The 17,670-nt window shown below is 39.4% G+C and overlaps 1 protein-coding gene and 2 long non-coding RNA genes across 6 annotated transcripts; 2 read left to right on the forward strand and 1 right to left on the reverse strand.

The window, feature by feature from the left end:
- Positions 1–3,557: 3,557 nt before the first annotated feature.
- Positions 3,558–15,570, reverse strand: ppef2a (protein phosphatase with EF-hand domain 2a). The gene is made up of 17 exons (XM_018667509.2): positions 15,272–15,570; positions 15,070–15,078; positions 14,180–14,307; positions 14,027–14,081; positions 13,764–13,939; positions 12,257–12,371; positions 11,720–11,766; positions 10,915–11,081; positions 10,787–10,823; positions 10,005–10,154; positions 9,556–9,897; positions 7,350–7,535; positions 7,123–7,265; positions 6,926–7,032; positions 6,088–6,254; positions 4,928–5,015; positions 3,558–4,333 (listed from the first exon to the last, which is right to left on the reverse strand). The coding sequence occupies exons 1-17, from the start codon at positions 15,321–15,323 to the stop codon at positions 4,080–4,082; spliced, it is 2,223 nt and encodes a 740-aa protein (XP_018523025.1). The 5' UTR covers positions 15,324–15,570; the 3' UTR covers positions 3,558–4,079.
- LOC108877512 (uncharacterized) lies at positions 5,481–9,793 on the forward strand. Of its 2 annotated transcripts, XR_001960114.2 has the most exons (6): positions 5,481–5,627; positions 6,164–6,279; positions 7,431–7,522; positions 8,529–8,718; positions 8,847–8,950; positions 9,645–9,771. It is a non-coding gene; the product is annotated as an uncharacterized LOC108877512 (long non-coding RNA). The 2 variants fall into 2 exon arrangements; XR_001960109.2 differs by lacking the exon at positions 8,847–8,950 and having other exon boundaries at positions 5,488–5,627; positions 9,645–9,793.
- Positions 12,268–17,411, forward strand: LOC108877607 (uncharacterized). Of its 3 annotated transcripts, none has more exons than XR_007814460.1 (4): positions 12,268–12,409; positions 13,685–14,014; positions 14,203–14,325; positions 15,578–17,411. It is a non-coding gene; the product is annotated as an uncharacterized LOC108877607 (long non-coding RNA). The 3 variants fall into 3 exon arrangements; XR_001960126.2 differs by having other exon boundaries at positions 13,685–13,821; positions 13,921–14,325; XR_007814459.1 differs by having other exon boundaries at positions 13,685–14,325.
- Positions 17,412–17,670: the final 259 nt, after the last annotated feature.

The following is a 17,670-nucleotide window of genomic DNA, read 5'->3' on the forward strand; positions in this document are numbered from 1 at the left end:
AGTCTTTCTACTTAAGTGTGTAATGTTCACTTTTTTGGGACTTAATTGACCTTCAGAAGAGTTGACGCTCTTGTCTGCTGACGCTGCAACCCTGTCTCCTAAAAAAATGGTTTCCATTCAACTTAAATAGTAAAACTTTGGTATGAAACCTAATTTTAAGGAGAAGGTGTTGGACACTATGACCCTCCTGCAACTCTTTGGTTAATTTTTACATTCACGTTTGTTTTTGATATGCAGCCTTTTAACTGTCCTAACCTCACGTGGATGATATCCTTCTCTTCAGCACAGCTCAGCTATGAGTCTGATTTATCTTTTTGTCAGTTTAACAAAGTATAAAGCCAGGAACCCAAAACGCAACAAAATATATGCAGGATCTTATCCTGTAAGAAATTGCAAATCTTTAGTGATAATCACTAAAAATGTTACTGTTGAATGGTTCATTTCATTTTAATCTCTTTGGACAAAGCATATTGATTAACATTTCTGCACATTTTCTTTTTGTTATTGTGTGGCAGTTAAAATAATAAGGCTATTGTAGGTGCCCTTAAAACTGGATGAGTTTTACAGTCACTCTGGGATGTGTGAGATGTTTCCTGCTAAAGTAAGACTAGCAGAATCAAGTGATAAAACCAGTATACTAAAACATTTACAACTGCAGGAACACACCGAGCTGGACAAATTGAATAATTATTTTCCTTTCAAACCTCTGAACCGTTTTTATGTTTCTTAAAAGTACACTTAGACCTTTGTCTGATGCCAAATCTATCACGGCGAGTGCTTTGAGATGCTCCAGTTGACTGATTCAGATATCTTCATTAGGGCAAAGCTCCAGCAGCTTTGCAACTGTAAGACCACCTGCAGACAGTGAACAATAGTCGCCCCCTCCTCCGATAGTACTGGGAAACTGGGTCTAACTGTCTTCTTCTTTTGTCTCACTTCTCACCAGTGTGTGAGTTTGCATGTTGGGGGGTTACCAAATGTGAAAAGCAGCAGAATCACAGAGATTCTTCTCACATTGTGCTTAAAATGATGATGAAGAGGTGAGGTTTTCAGAAATAAATGCTTTTTTTTTTTTTGCCTTGCCTAGAGTTAGATGAGTTAGTTTCCAAAAATATCAGTTAGATCCACCTTCCCACACCTCTTAGGTTTCCCATTTAACATGTCTCTTTTGTTTCATCTGTACAAAACTGAAGTCTGAAAACAAAGTTTTTTCAGTGAGTTATTGTTTAAGTCTAAATGAAGTTGCTAGTTTTTGTTCAGGCAAGGTATAAGATGCTTATCAGTGAGCTTTAGAGGTGCTAGCTATATATTTTTAAAAACATTGGGCAGAGCCAGGCTAGCTGCTTCCCTCTGTTTCCAGTCTTTATGCTAAGCTAGGCTAACTAGCTTCTGGCTTCAGCTTTGAAGAAAACTATTTGAGTGGTATCTTCTAGCTAGCTCTTGGAGATAAAATAAATATGCCAATTTCCAAATTTGTGTCTTTTATTAATGTTAATACATGTTATTGTCTCCATAAGTCAGGACACTGCAGGAAACATGACTGATGCTGAAGATATCCCATCGACCTGCTGTCCATGACTCAGAGTCAAGCTCTCCTCTCCAGGTAAACGGTGAGTGGGTGTAAACTTTGGTTTGTGCAATACTTATTAAAACCTCACTTAAGGCAGCTTAGGGCATGTTTCCACCCACTTGAAATATTATCATTTGTAAGCAAAAAGACTTTCTATTGTCTTTTGCTGCACCTCTAATTCAGGGCGTAGTGCCTTCAGGAATCATAGTTAGTCTCTGTATGTTTTCCTCAATACTTTTAATACCAATTCTTGGAGAATTATTATCTTATATAATTACAGTGAGTACTGGTTTTCCTATGAATAACCCCAATCATCAGTTCTGAGATGCTGGACTCATAGTCAGTGGTGATATGTAAGAACATTTAATCGAGTACTGTACTTTAAGTACAAATTGAAGGTACTTGTACTCTACATGTGCCCCAGTATTTCCCATAGACTGTATATAGACATTTCTATTTCAGTAACAGTTTTACATGGTCAGCATATAGTGGAAAACTGGCTCTTCTTCTTTTGTCTTACCAGTGTGGTAGTTTGCATGTTGGGGGGGTTTCGGTTGGCACTAGTTACCTTTACTCCACAACTTGTCAGAGGAAAATATTGTACTTTTTAACTTTAGTTTCTTTACCACCTGATATTTTTGTTATCATGATATGAAGTGCCTAAATTACTCGACAGGAATATACTTATTATTAGTCGAATGAGCAGCTTTTTTCATGAGTTAATAATAATCTAATGATATAATGTTACAGTCACAGTGGACTTTTTTCATCTTGAGTACATTAAGTAGTATATTTAGTGCATTTTCCTGTTCCTACTTTTACTTGCTTCTTACTTCAGTAGGATTTTGAATGCAGGACTTTAACTTGTAATGGAGTTTTTTTTTCTGTGCGGTATTAGTATTTTTACTTAAGTAAAGGATGTGGGTACTTCTACTACTGCTCCTTCAACAGTTGTACTAGTTGGCCTTTTGTGCCCCCTGCTGGTGATTCTGAGAACTAATCTTAATCATATATACACAAACAAATGAAAGCTACAAATGTGATTGTGAGATGTATTTACAGTAACAGTTTTACATGGTCAGTAAACTAGAAAAACATACAAGAATATTTACATTTTACACACAACAAAATGTTTGATATGCGTGCACCAATTTCTCCATGTTTTTTCAGGTTGTGTTGAAGAATACTGAACAATGTGGGAGGTTTATTTAATAATATAGACTGAGAATACGTAACTCAAAAACACTATCTTATTTCTGTGTCTTAAAGGAATAGTTAGACATTTCTGGTTTCTTAGGGATAGTTTTACATTTCTCAGAATATCAAACTATCCCTATGTTCTGAGTTTGGAGGTAGATATCCATCCATCCAATTCAATAAAAGCATGAGTTCTCCGTTCTGGACAAGGTCAGGGTTCATAGCCCACCTGAGACGATGAGTACATCGTTGGCAGTTGGCACTGATACAAAACATCATCAGTGCATCCTAAATTCAACTTCATCTCTAGAAGTTAAAACTCCTACTCCTACTACCGCTAAGGCACCAACAACATGTAGTTGCAAATACTTTGTGCTTAAGATGAGCTGCACAATCATCAGTTGTACATTGTGTAGTTTTTTTCTTATCTACAAAGTGTTTGCACTCTGACACACACAGAATAGTCAAACACAGGAGTATTGTTGGTTATTAAGAGGCTAAATACCTTTTATGAGCAGAGATTTCTTGGTAAAAATGCTTCTTGTTATGTGTCATATTTTAATGTTTCTTTATATGTAATTGCTTGTGGATATTTTTGTGATATTTCTTGACATATCTGATGCTTTATTGTCTCTGTGCTCACACATATTAGGACACAGACTTTTCATTATGGATTTTTTTTTTTTTTTTTTGCCTTTTTATGACAGTTTATGGACCAAACAACTGATTAGTTGAGGAAATCAAGAACAGATTAAGTGATAATGACAATAATCATTAGTTGCAGCTCTGGTACAATTTTTAAACATTTTAATATTGTCCATTTTCACATGACTCAAAACATTTTCTTTTGTTAAGAATATAGACAGACATGGATATAAAATGCAAAGATCCTCATAATAACTGTGACCACAGTACCTACTATTGTTATTTTAATAATCATGCAGCCTAAATATGGTGCCTTTTTGTTTCTGTGTTTGTGATTTTACCTTTGCAACAGTTTCTAACTATTCTAACTCAATGAAAGAGACAAATTCCTGTTCATGCTGTGGTGTTTCATCCACACTTCCTCTGTAGGATAAAACTGCGTCAAAAAGTGAAATGAGCATTCGCCGTCGAACGCCCTGAACTCTAACCTCCTCCTAATCCCATGCGATCCACACGGCTGTTGCTCAGCAGCATCCTACGTCTAAATGTGCGTCATTAAAGCAGCTTGTGTTGGCTTCATCTCCCCGCCCTCCCCTCTGCTACGCTGCCCGGCTGGCGAGGAGTCTGAGCCGAGGTCACTCTCTGTTTACAGTCTTTTGGTCTCCACTCAAATGTTGGGGTCCCCTTCCAGCTTGGTGAGGTCGTTGGCTGTGCCCATGAACATGCTGCGCCCTCGCTCCAGTCGGCTCTTCTTGTCCGTGAGGCGGAAGGCCTCCATGAACTCATCTATGTCGATGCTGCCGTCCTGGTTGCTGTCGATGGTGACAGCCAGGTCTGAGATGGCGTCGTCAGTGATCTCCATCTTTAGGTAGACGCTCAGCAGCTTCCAGGTCTGCCGGAAGTCCTCGATGGTGATGAAGCCTGAGGAGGAGGAGGAGGTTAAAGGTTAAGAGGTCATATCTGAGAGGAAGGGAAGGGCTGGAAAACATGCAAGAGGATATAAAAAGACACAGGTGCCGAGGCAATGAAAAAGGGTGTGTCACTGAGTGTGTGTGAGATCAGAGGTGGGGGATGGAGAGACCAGTAGATCAGTGGGTTAATCCTAATCTTAACTGGGAGGATTCAGGAGGCCATAACCATCTCTTGCACGCTACAGGTGGATTAATGGAGACTAAACTCAGTAGACATCTCAATCTGGACACAACACTCTCTCATCTCTCATTAGATTGCATTTGTGAGTCAGTACAGTCATTTTTTCCCTACCGGGTAAAACTAAAATCACCAGTTTATTGCATTAAGGTGGCGGTTAACCTAACTCTGCACAAATATAGAATACCAGGACTGAACGAAGAATATAAATCCAGACTTTTCATTCTCTCAGTAATAACATTAATGCATGTATGTGTTTGTTAACAGAAACATATGATGCATATAAGCTGAAAACAGCGGTGTGTGTGTGTGTAGTTGTTTCCAGTTTACACTTAAGATGTATAAGTGATGAGTTCATTGTTTTACCTGAGTTGTCTGTGTCTACGATTCTGAAGATGGTCTCCAAGGTGGAGCGGTGGCGATACAAAGTCTCGAGCAGACTCTGGTCAATGTGCTGCAAGAGGAGAAACGATGAAAACCAAGTGAGAAAAGTCCCAGAGAGTTTTTTTTTTTTTTTAATCTAAACAGTATTTAACCCTCAGAAATACACACGTTGGCCTTTGTAGAACTTCTTTACATGTGTTTTGGTTTGTCCTGGACTCAATTTATGCACAATCCTATTATATGTGTTTAGAGTATTTTTAAGATCCTTATATCACTGCAACACCTGGTGACACAGAAGTGGCTCAGAGCTAGTAACTACTTTTAAATTAATTTGAAAATACTTTTGAGATACTCTGTCACAGTGGCTCTAAAACTAGATCTAGCCAACAAACTGAATATGATTTTGGTCTGTCCGGTGTCCATGAATTTAGATTTTTCAAGATTATACAAACACCAAATTCTGCTATTTCAGCTGGTTAAAAAACACAACTTTCTCAGCTTTTATTTTGAAATCAGGAGGAAGAGCCTAACAGGATGAGCCTTCACTTCCAGGTCAAATTGAACAGGTGAGGCTCTGCTCATATTTTTTTGTTTGTGCTCAGGGGATTCAGACGGAGAAAAGCGAGTGTGAGAAGACAAGCGTGAGAAGACGAGTGTGAGATTCCTTGTCACTGGCTCAAATGTAGGTACATAATTACTCTGCTCTCCCTCACACACAAGTCTGGTTCTGCTCTTACACACTGACTTGCAGACTGTGCAGCAACCAAAATTTGGTTTGTGCTCTCTCAAAGCTTTTGTTGGACTCTTCATAAGAAAGTATAAACAATTTAAAACTGAGAGTATACTTAATAACAACAATAGGTTATTGATGGGCATCTCCAGATTACATTAAAACTGGTTGGAGGGACAACTGCCAAACCAAAAACTCAAACTGCTCCTACAAGTATGAATAGTGTCTGATTTGTGTCTTGCTGCTGTGGGCTGCTGCTGTGCCCCTTTTTATTAATTAATTTAATTGATTTTTTACTTTTTATTTCATTTTTTCCTTTACTGTGCCACTCACAGAGGGGTTGAGTCTGATTTGGGGGTGAGTGAAGAAGGAAGGTGTTCTCACTTTGCCGTTGAAATGCTCCCATACTTACATCCGTGTTGGGTCCTTTGATGGCGAGCTCATTGAACCAGTCATAGTAGTCTATCATGCCATCACTGGTCTTGCAGGTGACCAGCTGATAGCGCAGCATCCGCCAGGGCAGACCGAGGCGCATCACACTCTCCACCGCAGAGGCCCAGTCAGTCAGAGACACGAGACCTGACGCAGGGAGGAAGAGAGAAAGGTAACACTGTTTTAAAGTGTGCACAGACTCTGGTCATCTGTTACACCAGTCAAACTTGACAGTAGCCATTTTTATCCATTTTTTGTTTTTGAGATAATATAAGATTTTAGCCATATTTCCATCCATTGTTGTATTGTCTTAGTCTTTAGGATGGATGGGTTCCCCACACATTCTGAACACTACAGAAATCAACTTCAAAAGCATCCAAATTAGAGCCTAACCAATACATTGTCCAGGCTGAAATTATCAGCCAACATTAGCTTATTATAAAGTAAAATCTGAAGTTAAAAAAAAGAAAAAAAATGAGGAGTTGAAGACAGAATATTATGTACTTCCTTGTTTGCTTATCATTTATTTGAGAAACAAGGATGTTGGCTGACTATAAAAGCAGAACAACAACAGTTTCAGCTGAGGTTACCATGAAACTATCAAATGCTCTGCCCTGCCCACATGTTGTTTTGTTTTTTCCTGAATGGGGATTACGAGGCTCTTCACAAAGAACAAAGACGTGAGCTCAGCTTTCTCCCCATGCAGAAGCTTTCCTTTGAACTACATGGGAAAATGGAAAGTGCATGTGAGGTCTGTAATGAATTCACATAACACCTGATCCTCTGAGGACTGAATGTGAAACTCACGCTACACACACCTGTGTTGTTGCTGTCGAACTTTTTGAAGGCACAGATGAGGTCAGACCTGTGCGCAAACAGCTGCTCCCGCAGGACTTTGAGGGCTGAGCGCTCAGTTCGCCCAACACTGCAGAAGAGACAAAAATAATAAACATGCAAAAAACTGGCATAAAGTGTTTAAACATGTAGAAATATTTTCTGGTATTTTTATTTGTACCTTTGTCGAACAGTGAGCTCTCTAGTCATGCTGCTGGCCTGGTACTGAATCATATAAGGCACAAGGTCTGGACCCAGCTTCACGTAGGCGCCCCTGTTGCTTCCCACGTCATAGTAATTGGAGGCGGAGAACAGAGTGAGGACCTGAAAACAAGAGAAATGTTTACTGTTTTAGTGAAAATAATTAAAGTGCGGGATTATCAGCATTTCTCTGGGCCGTGAGCTCACTTTACGGTTGTGGCAAAATTCGTAACCGTCCTGTTTACACTCATGAGAGCGGATGATGAGCTGCAGGTTGTGTCTGTTCAGGAAGTCCTCTGTGACGTCGGGGCCCCAGTAGCAGCCTCCGCCCCGCACTTCGTTGGGCATGCAGCCGTCCTGGGTCATCGGGTCGCTCCACAGTAGGTCCAGGATCTGGACACACACACACACAGATTTTTCATTTTAAAATGACTGACACTGGTGAATAAATTACGTTGTTTTAGTAACTTAATCAACTGTAACATGAATCCTTTCTCCTGTTTCACTAAAATGATCCAGCAGGTTTAGCCAGGCCACCCATAACATTCATCCACTGAGAGTGAAATCTATTTATACCAGATGCAAATTGTTAAAGTATAAATGGTTGCTTGGGATGTACATTACAAAATTTTAATACCAATATCAGCCCTGTGATACACTTGTGACCTGTGTCAGCTGGGATTGGCTGCAGTGCCCCCCATGACCCCTGAGAGGATCAGCAGTGTAGCTAATGGTAAATGGACTGTACTTCCATCCATCCCTTATCCATTAAGGGTCGCTGGGGGGCTGGAGCCTATCCCAGCTGTCGTTGGGCGAGAGAGACGGGGTGCACCCTGTACAGATCACCAATGATCACCAGGGAATTCTGAGTTATCAGTTACCCACAAGCACAGGAAGAACATACAAACTCCACACAGAAAAGCCCTGGGCTCAAACCTGGAACCTTCTTGCTGTGAGGCGACAGTACTAACCACTGGACTGTACATATATAATGCTTTTCTAGTGGAATTGAGCACTCAAAGTGCTTCACACTACATGTCACATTCACCCATTCACACACACATTCATACAGCACTTATTCTATACATGAGCGCTCTCTAACTCATTCATTCACCAATGCACACACATGGGGGGTGATTTGGGGTTCAGTATCTTGCCATAAATGGACATTTATGTGTCTCTTTATCCTGAAAGAACAAAATGAATGTACATAATCTCTTATTCTGAAATTCAAGCTTAAAATGCAACAAGTACAGCCTTTTAATTTTATAAAATCATGGCCTAAGCTTTTGAAAATGTTTTCTCTGCTGTTAACTTCTGTTCACAGTAGTTAGATGCCTGTGATTTCTGACTGTTTACTGTTTCCTTGATGATTGTGATTTGCAGCGATGCTTGGAGCTGAACCACCACCAAGTACTGGAGCCAGACGAGACTATCAACTGTCACAGCCTGCGCTTAAGGTGATGACGGAGGGTTGAAAAGCAGCTTGAACTGACGGCAGAGGGATTAATGGTACAGTGGATTTACAGCACGTTAAAGCCCAGGCAGACAACAACCCACAGCTCTGAGCTCTGAGGTGAGTGTTGATTACTGATGGAGCGGTCATCAGGTTTGAGTCAGGATGCGTTCAGTCCACTGGGACAGAGGCCGAAGCACAAAGGCTATGACCTCTGACTAGAATAACCTTTTTTTTCTACATGACAGAGTCACTAACTAAATATCTCATGTGGGGAAACTTGATGGCCAGAGAACAACAAACTCCCTGACAGAGCAAAAACAATAAAACAAATCATGACCTTCATTCCTAAGTGTGTGCATCAACTATTATGGTTCTCTTTCTTTAGCTCTGTTGTGTTTCTACTGCAAAAAAAAGTCAAATGTAAGTGTGATGAATTCTGTTCAATCAAGGCAATATGCTTACTTTTTACCAGGAAGTTTTTATGTTGAATCATTTCACTTGTTTCAAGCTTTTTTACTCTATCATCATAATGTGTTCCTGTGGGTCTGAGTAACTGCTGCTGCAAAAGCTATGAAATGGAGGGAATATTACTTAAAATAAGCAAAATTATCTGTTTTGTTCTTGCAAAAATCTTGGCAAGTTGAAATTTTCTGCTCTGTTGACAGATAATTTAGCTTATTTTAAGCAATATTTCCCCTATTTTACTGCTAATTTTCTTCAATTTTTGCAACATTAATAGTGTTTCATAGCTTTTTTTCATTTTTTGCTTAATTTACTTATTTTTAAAGCACTTTGATTCCATCATTATTTACAGTACTGAAGCTACAGTCATGCAAAGAATGAAACTCCTAACTTTGACAACACTAAAACTTAAATGTAAAACTTAAGGCAGCTGAGAAAAACAAAAGTTAAAACAAAGACAATGTGGGATCAGTTCCAACATTCATTCATCACCTGTCTCCACTCCTCTTTGGCATTGTCACTGTTGACAGAGTCAGAGGACACAGACGGACTCATGTTGTTTTCTAATCTGTTGATCCCAGAGTTGAAAATGGACTGTCTCCTCCTGCGGATCTCCAGCTCGTCCTCCGTGTTCGCTTTGAGCCGGTCAGAGAAGTCCTGCAGGGAGCGGTTCTGGAAGCTGTCGCGGGTTCCCAGAGGTTTGGGATATGTGAGGGAGGCCCTGCGCTGGAAGAGCTTGTTGGTGGAACAGACATCCTCGTCCATGTCCGAGTCGATGGACACCCCCGCCGAGCTCATGTGCCTCCTCTTTGGAGGCCTCAGTGCTGAGACATACTGGGAGGGCACAGATTTCAGGTAGTTTTAGAAACATTTCATCAAAAAGTGACATGAAGTGAAAATGAAAACGTCTGTGAATCTGCTGCACGTGTCGTTTTCCTCACATTGTGTCTGTCCACTCTGGCGAGGACGCTGAGGTCTGTGGTGTCTGAGATCCCTCCGTGGAGAACCAGTACCTTCTGGTCGATCACTGTCGCTAAGGGCAACCAGCTGAAAATCTTCTGCAGCAGCTTCAGGATCCGTTTGCCATGCATCTGAGGAGAAACACAAACAGGAAATGACTTCATTCATCTCTTTCCTCGTCTTTTTTCTCTTTGTCGTTATTATTTAACCATTTTAAAATCACTTTTTGTGGATGTTAAGATCCATTTTTGTCCCATTTTATGGATATTTTTAGGAATTCTTGATGGTGTAGTTGTCTTGATTTGACAGGTTGTTGCAGCTTGTGTCTCTAGTAAAAAGACGAATGTCTCTAAACTCAATTTCTAATCAAATCCATGCTGATTGTGACAGTAAAGCCAGTAAATCTGTGGCTTCCTCTGAGCATGTGTGGACCACCCTGACTCATGAGAAGCCATGATCAGAGTCAGGTGTCCTGCAGTCAGCTGCTCTAATGACCTCAAATCCTCTTAGCTGCAAAGAGGAGTGACCAGTATTGTATTGGGAGAGAAGGTGGCCTATATTAGGCTTTAGTAGGAATGTGTAGGCGGACGTGATAGAAACCATTTGAATTTGCTGCTCCAAAGATAGCAGGGATTAGGACACATTCTGGCTCCATGTGCTAGTTTGATAAGTAGGAATGAGGAGTTAATGCCAGGCATTAAAGAAAGGAAAAGGTGTGATTTTTAGATGAGTAGGTTTGCAGGGATTTGTTATAAAAACCTACCTTGTATTTAGTCAACACCTCCTTTGTGAAGCCGTATCTAAACCAGACAAAGTAAAAGAAGGTAAATGTTAGAGAAGAAGGATTTAATTATAATGAGATTTGTGGCCCAGGGTAGATATGTGTTTTACCTCAGGTTGACTATATGATCCTCGTGGTTTCCTCTGTTGAGGTAGACGTCACTCGGATAGACGAGCAGGAATGAAAACAGGATGAGAAGGATCTCAATGGAGTCTCTGCCCCGGTCCACAAAGTCTCCGTTAAACACATAGGGCTTCTCCAAGGACGGCATGCCATTCTGCAACATAAACAGTAACCGAGTAACACTGTGTTAAAGGGTCATTCTGTAATCTAAATGTAAACAAATGATCGGTCCTGGCACAGAGAGCGAAAACAAAGGATTACAGATCCTGTTTTACTCCCTAATTGATTTGCTGAGCACTTAGAAATGCAGCATGTTGGCAGCCAAAACATCTGTGTTTAGAATACAATTATGTGATCTTCATAATTTCATAATTAATCAGAAACAATTCTGCTTATTGGTTAATCATTCAAAGTGATTAAGGAAGAAAAAAAAACTCAAAGCTAACTTATTTTACTTTTCTTCATTTTACATTACTTAAGACTTAAGATTTTGGACTGGTCATATAAAATAACAGTTCATTCAACATTTCATGGACTAAAAATTGCCAATTAATTGATTAATCAACAGTTGCAGCCTGCTAATGTTAGCTTATTATATATTTTAGAGCTCTGTAGTACTAGAGGAAAGTTCTTTGATGAAGGATTTTAACAATTTCAATAAAGATGTCCAACTGTAATCATAATCACAAATGCCTAGCTAAAGAAAAAAGAAAAAAATCCATGTTTGTGGCTCAAGTCAGAATTATTTCAGCACTCATGAAATTTTAAGATTTTAGAAGACGAGGTCCCGACCTTGTAGAAGATGAGCAGCAGGTCTTCGAGCTGGCCGTGCAAATCACCTGTGAAGAAATGGATCTATGTAAATGAAATCATCATATTTCATTAATTTAATAACATCATACTGAGACAAACTTTCTGTTTAAATGTCTGTAACAAAGAGGCTTTTGCTCTAAAACCATTTTTCAGGATCACTGCTCGGTCTTTCAGGATATATTGGTGCCTCAAGGTAAAGTTAAGGCTGCAAAAAACTAGTATTATTAACAAGTGGGTCTGCCAATTGTATCTAAAAACTTTAGTTTATAAAACAGAAAAGATTTAGTTTACTATAATAAAAGAGATTAAGAAAATCAGCAAACATTCACAGCTTAGAAGTTGGAACCAGAGAATTCTAGACATTTTACTTTTTAAAGAAGTCACAAAAATGATAAATCGATTACTTTACTGATCCCCGGTCACTCTCCCCTCATTTCCAACCACTTCCTTACTGTCTCTATCTATCAAAGGTAAAAATGAATCATCAAAAAACATTAACAATTTCTTTCAGCTCACCACAAATAGTGATTTCTTTGCTCTGGCAGGTGGAGATGCGGTTGATATTTGGCAACATCCGGAGCCGTTTCCAGGTCTCCAGCAGGAGCTGGAGGACGTAGCGTGAGTGCAGCTGCTACTGGGAGACAGACTTGTCAGCAAGAAGGGTTTCAGGTACAAACACATGAACAGACATCACACTGCAGAGTTTGATAATAGTAATGATTAACTAATGATACATTTTATTTAAAGACTGCTTTTCAGTATACTCAGACTTTACACCGAGGAAGTAAATGTCTGAAATTCAGTAATGAAATAGTTTTAATAAAATGCCAATCAGCAGCACTGGCTTCAAGATGCAGTCAATCAAAAAACCTTGTTGACTCAGGCTCCCTCTCAAGATTTTAAACACGATTTCAAAAGTCAGTTTCATACAGATATAAGATCAGAGTCACATTTGTTTTTTCATATCAAAATAGATTCATACAGTAATACTCTTCAAAACAGAAAAAATAAGAAATCAAGAAGACATTTTTATAATCATTAGACATGTCAGAAAATAGTATAAATCAAGTGATGTATCAGCTTATCGCAGATATACTAGCATGCTGCACAGAAGTACTTGGCTCGATGATTATAATTAATTAATTCATGTTATCATGATTATCATAGTGGCAGAAGAACATCTAAAAATGGTGTTTAAACTGTGCTGTGGTCAAGATGCCTCTATATGAAAATAACCCCACACTCACAAAGCCAAGTGCCCAGAGTGGGAGAACAACACTACACATGCCCAAAGTCTTTGGTAAAGAAAGCAGATGGCACAAATTTGGAGCCAACTGTGGCTAATTCCCTGTCACCCCACTGCTTTTTGCCAAATACTGTTGTCGTCATTTGCCCGGAGTTGGCAGAAGTTATTATTTCTCTGAAAGAGGACAGAGGTCAAAGTGGATTATCTCCTACAGCGTAAATTTGAAAGCCTGTCTTTTGAAGAAGAACTCAGTATTAAACCCCTCGGTGCCCACATGTTGCAGGTTGTTGCTATAAATCAAAGCTGGTAAAAATAATTGTAGATTTAACGTGGAGTGGTTCTCCAGGAAATTCTCCTGGAAATGGCTAAATGCCAGGTTGGGAGAGTCATCCAGACATGCAGTAAAATTAGGCTTACATATATAAACTCCACTTTATATATGTACATATCTGTGTATATGTCAGCCAACAAGTAACAACATGCAGCAGAAAAATGCAAAAATAGCATTCTCCACCAGAGACCACTGGCAGTGTGGTTTGACTGCATCATATTTTAATTCTGCCTGGTGTCAGCTGGTTTCAGGCCTTAATCTGTTTGCCTCTCTCCTGCTCTCTGTGCACACATAGACAGTATTTTATCACAGCCAAATTCCCAGTAAAGCTGTTCTCATTCATATGTTTTTCTGTTTCTTTTGTCAGACAATGCAACAAGTATGAAATAGCGACTGAACCGCAGCCCATTAAGACTAAGACACGTGCTGTACTGCTATGCACCTACCTTCTTGTTCCTGAAGGCCTCCACCAGTCCGACCGTCTGCTCCACTGTCAGAGGGAAGGTGAGATGAGGTCCTGAGTAAATCTCCGGCACCTCGATGTTCTTGTAGCAGAAGTACCTCTCCCACTCTGCATCCTGACAGACCTCGTTCTCTCTGAAGATGTGCGAGATCAGATTTCCTGGAAGACGATGATGGCGGTTCAGTTCAGAGATTTGTTTTTACACAGTTAATTCCTGAGGAACACGGCTGAAAGGTGAGATCTTACGTTCATTGCTTGATGGCGTGAAGTTGTCCATGAGGTAGCCGAGGAAATTGTAGAGCTGCACAGGAGAGAGAGGAAAGATGAGAGTTGAGCTTGTAGTTTGATTATTATTCTAAAGCAGAGAATTACACTAGTTCATCTCTGGTAGATCCTCACCTTTATCTGAGCCTGTTCTCCAGAGTATTCAATGGACTGGAAGATGTGCCAGGTGTATCTCCGTCTCATCTCCGTACGGGCTACGTACTGACGGTACCATCGCTGGATCAGGACTGCAGCTCTTATAGCTGAAACACAGACAGCAGGTGATCAGAGAATATCAAACACTGCAGAGATGTTTACCTAATTCTTCACATTTTTTGATGTTTAAATTAATTAATCTAAGAAAATTATGACCACAATCAAAAGCAAAAACTAAGACCAGCTTTTTCAATTTTTTGTTTTAGACACGAGAGATTACTTTAACTCTCCCTATTTAGCATTTATAAGAGTACACAAAAATGTAATAAATAGTTCTAACAACTATAATAGCTGAAATCAGATATAAGTGCTTATCAATGTATTTGTCAATAACTATATCTCCTGTATGAACTGATAATGCATCATAATACAGTAAAGAAAACCATATAGAATACATCTTAACAAGAGAAATGTAACTTTTGACAAATAGTTTATATGAATAAACATCCATCTGTCCATGCATTATATATACCACTTAGCCCTTGAGGGTTGCATGGGGGTTGGAGCCGATCCCAGCTAATATTGGGCAGAATACACCCCAGACAAGTCGTCAGTCCATCACAGGATATATGCTTTATGGTGTATTTTTAAAAAGTATTTGTTTATTTGAGTCAAATCTCTTTCCCATATCTGGTGGTACTTTGTCTCCAATTTGTTTACTTCAGTTCTACATGAGTAAAATATCTGAAACAGTTTTGAAGTTGGACATTTGAGTTTTCCTCCAGACCCAGATCTGTGAGGTTTGAGCTTAACATTAAACATCTAGAAAACAACAGCACAACAAACAAGGTAAGTCAGGCGTGGCTTACTTGTGACGGCTGCATGCAGCAGAAGAGAAAGACAAAAAGAAACACAAGTACATTAATACACACAAGATTGGGAGATTACAGTTATTCTGCAAAGTGCAGAGCAAACAAAAGCCATTCAATGAATGATCTAAACCTGAGGAGGTTAAAACTGCCTGATGGGTGCATCAGTTGGGTATTTAAATGTCTGCAGAGTCATGGTTACCTTTTCCAGAGTGTTTGTGGAACTGGTCAGACTTTGTGACGCCACATCCCATGACTGTTCCTGTACAAAACACCAAGACAAATACTAAATCACTGCACAAAACTGAGTCTGATGAGGACAGAAAAGACCCTGAATTTCATTCAAGTATTGAGCTTACCACATTCGATTTTTTTGTCTGAAGCTGATATTCTAAAAGGGGAATATGGCTTTATGAAATCACAATTTTCAGTACATGTTTCCTGATTCAGACAGGTTCACTGCTCATTGTGACATATTTGAAATAATTCTGGCCTCTTTCATTCACAGAGTGGAAAGTTGAACGTGGGTTGGCAGCAGCAGGAGAGCTGAAGCTGGAGGGCGTTCAGCTTTGTGCCCTTTTAATCTCGTTATCTGCTGGTTCACTCCTAACCTCTATGATTGGCCTAAATCCTGGAGCAGAGGACTTATTTTTGCCCGAATTCTATGAAGGCTTACATTAAGCAACACATGAAACATGAAACCAATGAGGCAGGAAATATGTTCACGGCCTGAAGTTATTTTTGATGAAGTGGAAAGAATTAAAACATGGAAACTGGATTTTTAAATGTCCTCATGTTGTTTTGGGAAAATAAATGATGCCTAAATTACTTTTACAATTTACAAAACCCCATAAAAGATTGACCATTTAAATTTGAACATGGTAGACTTTATTAAAATGTGTTTGCATCCAACTTCTGTGTTTCACAGTGCTGGTTTTGGCCTTCTTAAAAGAACAGATGGATGGCTTGTTAAATATCTTTACATGTGACGTAAAGATATTTAACAACAGGCCAAAGTCATCCAGTCTGACAGGATTTTCCAAACCAAAAGAATAGTACTACAATGAAGCAGTGGGCTAAAATAAAGAATAAGTGTCTCAAACGATTCTTTGAACCTGGTCTGGAACATTTTGATGTTTCAGACTTTCCTCTGATCTAAATTTCCTGCCTTTGACTTTGCTTGTGGATTAATTTACCTACTGAAGAAATCTAAATAAGTAACACTAGTATATGAGTCGTTTACTTACGTGGTCACCTCCTCTATCCAGTCACCAGTTCCCAGGTTGTTTGGCTGTCAGTGCTGCGTGTCAGCAAGTATTCAAGCAGCCATTTGCTCTGTTTCATCCTCCACCAGTCCACCAGGATCAGGTCAAGAACCGCAGGATGTTGATCAGACCAGTCATCAGAGGTAGATGAACGACAGCAGCACCCAGTATCTCACCACATAGGCCTCATGTATGAAGCTGTCCCCACTGTGTTGCTCCCCTGGTCTGTGCTGACGCTGGTTTAGTCTTTAGTCCCTCGGTGTGATCGCATAATCGAGGCACCAAGCCACAAGTGGATTACTTTGAGCTAATGACTTGATGCGCCTAGACTGGTCTTTATATAGGAAGATGGCAAAGTGCAGAGGTAAACATAGGTAAGAAAGAGGATGGCCTGCATCTGTATTTGGTTTGTTTATTTGGAAGTGTTTTTGATTACAGGTGCTTTTTTTGGAGACTTGTGAGATTGCCTAATGCCTAATAACTTGACTAATGTTGAGCCAAATGAGAGCACCTCCATGTTTAAGTGTAGCAGTATCTTTGGTTAGAGGTCCCCAAGTGAAACTGTGCTGAGAGAAGCACAAAATCTTCCCCACAAACAAATTCTAGTCAGTTAGGTGGGTTTATTTATGATGGTCTGGTTCTTATTTTTTGTCATCAGTTGTTTTAATGTTTCTTTGTAATTTCTCAGCTGATTTCCCTGAGCGTTAAACAGAAAAATAAGTGATTAACAGTCACAAAAAAGCACAGTTAGTACTGGTGATGTAATTTAACCATACAGCCTCAACAAAACTTAAAATGTCATCAGTGGTAGCCAGGGGGACAAAGGGTCCCAAGATAAATCTGAGGGACCTTTAACAGGAGAGGAAAGCTATTCAGATCTATTAAGGATCAGTAAAAGATGCATTAGCAGTTAATAAATCTTTTACTTAAAGCTTATAACCCCTGTATAAATGGTGCATTATCAGAAAGTGCACAAAGTGGTACCAAAATTTATCAAATATTAGTCCTTAAAATGATAAAGACAATGTTACATATGACAAAGTTACCACTGTCCAAATGACTGTCCTTATATCTCCTTCTTTTCAGACAAAAAAAAAAAAAAAAAAAAAAAGAAAGACAGAAAAAAAACAGATATTCAAATGTTTGATATGAAACACGGAACACAAGCATTTACTACACCTGAATAACCGTAACCAGCAAATTTGGACTATTTCAATTATTGAACTGCTGAAATTGTCACTGTTTAGTTCATTTTCTGACAATAAATCGGCTACCTGTAGCTAACGTGTTAGTCACGATCATTTCACATCGAGATATCAATTCTGAGATGTCATCA

This window comes from Lates calcarifer, linkage group LG13, assembly GCF_001640805.2.
Source record: "Lates calcarifer isolate ASB-BC8 linkage group LG13, TLL_Latcal_v3, whole genome shotgun sequence".
Classification (NCBI taxonomy): Eukaryota; Metazoa; Chordata; class Actinopteri; family Centropomidae; genus Lates; species Lates calcarifer.

What these genes read in the sequence shown, in the direction of transcription:
- ppef2a (XM_018667509.2), bottom strand. Translation starts at nt 15,323, where the DNA reads ATGGGATGTGGCGTCACAAAGTCTGACCAGTTCCACAAACACTCTGGA. An exon ending in GATCATATAGTCAACCTGAG is followed by an intron (nt 10,824 to 10,914) that starts GTAAAACACATA and finishes TGTCTGGTTTAG; the next exon opens with ATACGGCTTCACAAAGGAGG. An exon ending in GTTCGACAGCAACAACACAG is followed by an intron (nt 6,255 to 6,925) that starts GTGTGTGTAGCG and finishes TCCCTGCGTCAG; the next exon opens with GTCTCGTGTCTCTGACTGAC.